The sequence below is a fragment of the Oncorhynchus keta genome, chromosome 22 (genome assembly GCF_023373465.1).
Source record: "Oncorhynchus keta strain PuntledgeMale-10-30-2019 chromosome 22, Oket_V2, whole genome shotgun sequence".
Lineage (NCBI taxonomy): Eukaryota > Metazoa > Chordata > Actinopteri > Salmoniformes > Salmonidae > Oncorhynchus > Oncorhynchus keta.
In genome coordinates this window covers 21,649,108-21,655,413 of record NC_068442.1, presented here as the reverse complement: position 1 = coordinate 21,655,413, position 6,306 = coordinate 21,649,108, and the positions used below count along the sequence as shown (strand labels likewise).

The 6,306-nt window shown below is 42.7% G+C and overlaps 1 protein-coding gene across 1 annotated transcript; it reads right to left on the bottom strand.

The window, feature by feature from the left end:
• Nucleotides 1–986: 986 nt before the first annotated feature.
• On the bottom strand, nucleotides 987–1,682 carry lepa (leptin a). Its single transcript, XM_035797762.1, has 2 exons — nucleotides 1,533–1,682; nucleotides 987–1,364 (listed from the first exon to the last, which is right to left on the bottom strand). Exons 1-2 carry the CDS (start codon nucleotides 1,680–1,682, stop codon nucleotides 987–989), a joined length of 528 nt encoding a protein of 175 aa, XP_035653655.1.
• Nucleotides 1,683–6,306: the final 4,624 nt, after the last annotated feature.

Here is a 6,306-nt window from a genome sequence, read left to right as displayed (position 1 = left end):
AAAAATAAATAAAAATGTTGATAGACTATTTGTAATGTTTGCTGTAGGTCTTGACCTGTTCCTCTCACCCACTCAATGGCCTAGTAAATATGTGTATCAAATTATTAATTTGCTTACAAAAGACTGATAAAGTCAGAAAAATATAAAAGGAAACCATTTTTAAGCATTTCACTGTAAGCAAACACCTGTTATAACAAATAAGATTTCATTTGATTTGAGTTGGGATGTGGTCAGTGAGGTGTCATCTTCAGAACGTTGCTGATAGAAATGTAATGAAATAGAGCTGAAATTACTCCTCTAAGAGATAGACAATCATATCTGTCCTATACAATGTATTTCTATCTGAATGCACTGTAACGGTATACCCTCCTGAACAAGCCTCTGCTGTAGAGGAATGTACATCTTGCCCCCTTCTCTCTCCCCCACCTTCACTCTCTGTCGCTGCTCTAACATCAAAACATCTGGTTTCATGGGGCTGTATTGGATTTCAGGAAACCCTCTCTGTGAGCATGACATCACTACACAACAGTCTTCCGGAGCAAGCAGAATTACTAAGCGCGTGTGTGTGTATGCACGTGTGGGTACATTTTGCATTACTCAGCTGATTCAGTGCTTAGTAAACACTTTCCCCTGCATCACTGACTGACAGAGGTAGAAATAATGCTAAAAAATAGAGCTGCTTCTTTTCCTCTTCCTCGTAGAAATAAATACCTCAAGCTAGAATCCTTGTCTGAATAAAATACACTATAAAATGTTTTAACTTAGTGACTGATAGTGACTGTGATCTGAAGTACACCCAGAATAATCTTTAGACTTACAGTATGACTGTCCAGTCTTGCTTCAACTCATTCTAGGTTTTCAGCAGATCACGAGATGATCAAAGTTCAGTTACTAAGTGACAATCATAGTCAGTAACAGTTGTTCAGAATGGCACAAACTGGTCTGAGTTCAGTCACTCAGTGATGATCTATGTCAGTAACAGTTGATCAGCAGTACCTGAGCTGATCCAGGTTCAGCAGTAGCCGATCGAGGTAGCCCTTGAGTCTGTTTAGTGCCACTGGACTCACACTAAGACCAAACTTTCTGACACTGTCCTTCAGAGCCTCCTCCAACCCACCCTCTCCTGTCTGTTTCTGCTGGCGACCTGGGCAGCGCGACATCATCCAGTTCTCCAGCTGACCCCGCATGGTGGAGGCATCTTCCACCAGCTGTTTGAGGTCCGCCATGTCTAGGGAGATCAGCAGTTCCTGGTAGAACCCCATGGTCTCTACTATGGAAGGCAGGCCTTCTATAGGCTGGTCTCCTGCAGCTGCCGGGAAAAACAATTCCAGGCCGTCAATTACCAGGTTAGAAGAGGAAGGGAGCTGGAGGGAGGGAGGGAGAGAGAGAGAAAGATGTGATTAAAATAAGATTTATGCAGACTAAATATTGTTTTACAAGTCACATTTATCAACAAGCCAAAGACTGCATTAGTCAGTACACTAATTATGGATTGATTGATTGACTGACTAATTGATCGATGGATTGATTACCTTTTTGATTTCCATCTGTGTCCTGTACACCATGGTCTGAGCAAGGAATTTGACCTTGGTTCTCACTATGTCCAATGACAGTGAAGCTCCTGCCCCCATGCTGAAAAGTGCCAGTAGAGAGGACACCAGGAGGGCCATGGAACAATCCATATCTGTAGTCTGTATGAACAGGTGTATGCGCGTGAATGTGTGTACGGGTGTCAATGTGTGTGTCTTGAACCTGGTGCTTAATCTGTGTATGTATAAAGAATAGCACAGGTATTCCTGTAGGAAGGCAGAGATACATCCTATAAGTTCAGGTTGTTCTTTTATTGTCTGTTACAGAACACATACACTTATGCACTTCCATAATGTTCATATACATTTGCTTATTTTTAAAGTCTTAAACTTCAATGGCATGTTTTGGTTGAGAATAAATATTTGTTTTAGACCAATCAATATTTGGCAGAGGGTTGGGGGTGAAATCCCTACCAAGAGAGAACAGCCTGCCCTCTGATAAATAGGCTACAGATAAGATTCACCGTACTACACCCATACTACTGAAAACAGACAGAACCCAGTCTACCAAGTCTACCTGATCGACTTGGTTTGCTGTATATTCCACATGCTTCCTTTCAAACGTTCTTTCTAAAGTTAAATGTTTGTTTGTTTTTAAATGGCACTTCATTTCATGAAAGACAATCAAACCAAACCATGCATTACGGACAAGATAAAGTTTCACTACATCACCTGTTCAAATCTGTACATATTATTTCAGTAGCACATACTAACAAAGAGAGAGCGAGAGAGAGTAATAGTGATAAAGCAAATGATAGAGGTAGAGAGAGTGATAGAGAAAGTGCAGTGGAGAGAGTATCTTACCTCTGAGGGTCTGTGTGTGTCACTCCCAGGCTACATCAGGTCTTCTCTTATAGCTGAGGTCAGTTGACTCATCTCTTACTCACCTCTCCCCCATCCTCCCCTTTACTCACCTCTCCTCCCCCTCTACACAAGAGTCCCCTGGTAGTCTGGGTAGCAGGACAGGAGACGGGAGGTTGAAAACATACACACACATATATATATATTTAGTGTATTTAGTGTATACCTCCTGGCTCTCTTTCTCATCTCTCCATGGATGGTACATTTACATGTTTGAAAAGTAGGGTGTTCCCTGATCCGCTAGCTCATATAGGTGCTTATCTGTGGTGTGTGTGTGTGTGTGTGTGTGTGTGTGTGTGTGTGTGTGTGTGTGTGTGTGTGTGTGTGTGTGCGTGCGTGCGTGCGTGCGTGCGTGCGTGCGTGCGTGCGTGCGTGCGTGCGTGCGTGCTTGACTACAATAAGTACCCGAGTGTATGTCACCGTTAGGCTGATCCTATCTCATTGTTGTATGTGTCTTATTGACGGAGACTGTTAATGTCATTACAGTGTAAATACCTACTGCAACACCCAAAACATGGGGGCAGGCAGTGGTGGAAAAAGTACTCAATTCTCACACTTGAGTAAAAGTAAAGATACCTCAATAGAAAATGATTCAAAAAGTATTTAGTCAGCCACCAATTGTGCAAGTTCTCCCACTTAAAAATATGAGAGGCCTGTAATTTTCATCATAGGTATGCTTCAACTATGACAGACAAAATTACGAAAATCACATTGTAGGATTTTTAATGAATTTATTTGCAAATTATGGTGGAAAATAAGTATTTGGTCAATAACAAAAGTTTATCTCAATACTTTGGTATATACCCTTTGTTGGCAATGACAGAGGTCAAGCGTTTTCTGTAAGTCTTCACAAGGTTTTCACACACTGTTGCTGGTATTTTGGCCCATTCCTCCATGCAGATCTCCTCTAGAGCAGTGATGTTTTGGGGCTGTTGCTGGGCAACACGGACTTTCAACTCCCTCCAAAGATTTTCTATGGGGTAGAGATCTGGAGACTGGCTAGGCCACTCCAGGACCTTGAAATGCTTCTTACGAAGCCACTCCTTCTTTGCCCGGGCGGTGTGTTTGGGATCATTGTCATGCTGAAAGACCCAGCCACATTTCATCTTCAATGCCCTTGCTGATGGAAGGAGGTTTTCACTCAAAATCTCACAGTATTGGCCTCCCGGGTGGCGCAGTGGTTAAGGGCGCTGTAATGCCAGCTGTGCCATCAGAGACTCTGGGTTCGCGCCCAGGCTCTGTCGTAACCGCCTGTGATGTCTGTGGGGCGACGCATAATTGGCCTAGCGTCGTCCGGGTTAGGGAGGGCTTGGTCGGTAGAGATGTCCTTGTCTCATCGCGCACCAGCGACTCCTGTGGCGGGACGGGCACAGTGTGCGCTAACCAAGGTTGCCAGGTACACGTGTTTCCTCCGGCACATTGGTGCGGCTGGCTTCCGAGTTGGATGTGCGCTGTGTGGCTGGTTGGGTTGTGTATCGGAGGACGCATGACTTTCAACCTTCGTCTCACCCGAGCCCGTACGGGAGTTGTAGCAATGAGACAAGATAGTAGCTACTACAACAATTGGATACCACGAAATTGGGGAGAAAAAGGGGTGTAAAAAAATAATAATAATCTCACGATACATTGGGGAGAAAAAGGGGTGTAAAAATAAAAAAAATTACAAAATCTCACGATCCATTCATTCTTTCCTTTACACGGATCAGTCATCCTGGTCCCTGTGCAGAAATACAGCCCCAAAGCATGATGTTTCCATCCCCATGCTTCACAGTAGGTATGGTATTCTTTGCATGCAACTCAGCATTCTTTGTCCTCCAAACACGACGGGTTGAGTTTTTACCAAAAAGTTATATTTTGGTTTCATCTGACCATCTTCTTCTGGATCATCCAAATGCTCTCTAGCAAACTTCAGATGGGCCTGGACATGTACTGGCTTAAGCAGGGGGACACGTCTGGCACTGCAGGATTTGAGTCCCTGGCGGCGTAGTGTGTTACTGATGGTAGGCTTTGTTACTTTGGTCCCAGCTCTCTGTAGGTCATTCACTAGGTCCCCCCGTGTGGTTCTGGGATTTTTACTCACCGTTCTTGTGATCATTTTGACCCCACGGGTGAGATCGTGCGTGGAGCCCCAGATCGAGGGAGATTATCAGTGGTTTGTATGTCTTCCATTTCCTAATAATTGCTCCCACAGTTGATTTCTTCAAACCAAGCTGCTTACCTATTGCAGATTCAGTCTTCCCAGCCTGGTGCAGGTCTACAATTTTGTTTCTGGTGTCCTTTGACAGCTCTTTGGTCTTGGCCATAGTGGAGTTTGGAGTGTGACTGTTTGAGGTTGTGGCCAGGTGTCTTTTATACTGATAACAAGTTCAAACAGGTGCCATTAATACAGGTAACAAGTGGAGGACAGAGGAGCCTCTTAAAGAAGAAGTTATAGGTCTGCGAGAGCCAGAAAACTTGCTTGTTTGTAGGTGACCAAATACTTATTTTCCACCATAATTTGCAAATAAATTCATAAAAAATCCTACAATGTGATTTTCTGGATTTGTTTTCCTCATTATGTCTGTCATAGTTGAAGTGTACCTATGATGAAAATTACAGGCCTTTCTCATATTTTTAAGTGGGAGAACTTGCACAATTGGTGGCTGACTAAATACTTTTTTGCACCACTGTACTTAAGTTTAAAAAGTAAAGGTAGTTGCTAAAATAAACTTAAGTATCAGAAGTGAAAGTACGTATAATTTAAAATTCCTTATATTAAGCAAACCAGATGGCACAATTGTATTTTTATTTTTATTTACGGACAGCCATGGCCACAGTCCAACACTCAGACATAATTTAAAAACAAAGCATTTGTGTTTAGTGAGTCCGCCAGATCAGAGGCAGTTGGGATGACCAGGGATGTTCTCTAGATAAGTGTGTGCATATTGAACCATTTTCTGTCCTGCTAAGCATTCAAAATGTAATGAGTACTTTTGGGTGTCAATGAAAATGTATGGAGTATAGAGTACATACTTTTCTTTAGGAAAGTAGTGAAGTAAAAGTAAAAGTTGTCAAAAATACAAATAGTAAAGTAAAGTACAGATACCAAAAAAATACTTAAGTAAAAAATACTTTAAAGTACTACTTAAGTACTTTACACCATTGGAGACAGGAGGGAGCGGATCAGTGTCTGATGACTGGGAGGGAGTAGGCATCACAGTGGTCAGCAGTGTCTGATTACATCACTGCCAGAGGGACACTGTCATAGTGCCCAGAACTTGGGTCACTTAGCTCTGGTGGTCCCAGTGACAATAATACAGCAGCCCTGGTCACAGTCTCCAGCACTACTCCAGTATTATTGACTGGCCTTCATGTCTTAACGTAATGATGCACTGTTTTTTTTCTTTGCTTATTTGAACTGTTCTTGACATAATATTGACTGTTACCAAATAGGGCTATCTTCTGTATACCAACCCTACATTGTCACAACACAACTGATTGGCTCAAATGCATTAAGAAGGAAAGAAATTCCACAAATGTACTTTTAACAAGGGACAGCTGTTAATTCAAACGCATTCCAGGTGACTACCTCATGAAGCTGGTTGAGAGAATGCCAAGAGTGTGCAAAGATGTCATCAAGGTAACTACTTTGAAGAATCTCAAATCTCAAATATGTTTTGATTTGTTTAACACTTTTTTGATTACTACATGATTCCATATGGGACGGCAGGGTAGCCTAGTGGTTAGAGCGTTGGACACTGCTGACCACTGTGATGCCTACTCCCTCCAACTCCCTCCGTTGGACTAGTAACCGAAAGTTTGCAAGTTCGAATCCCCGAGCTGACAAGGTACAAATCTGTCGTTCTGCCCCTGAACA

Coding starts and splice junctions, on each gene's coding strand:
- lepa (XM_035797762.1), bottom strand. CDS start 1,682: ATGGATTGTTCCATGGCCCTCCTGGTGTCCTCTCTACTGGCACTTTTC. Junction 1,365..1,532: donor CACAGATGGAAATCAAAAAG/GTAATCAATCCA, acceptor CCCTCCCTCCAG/CTCCCTTCCTCTTCTAACCT.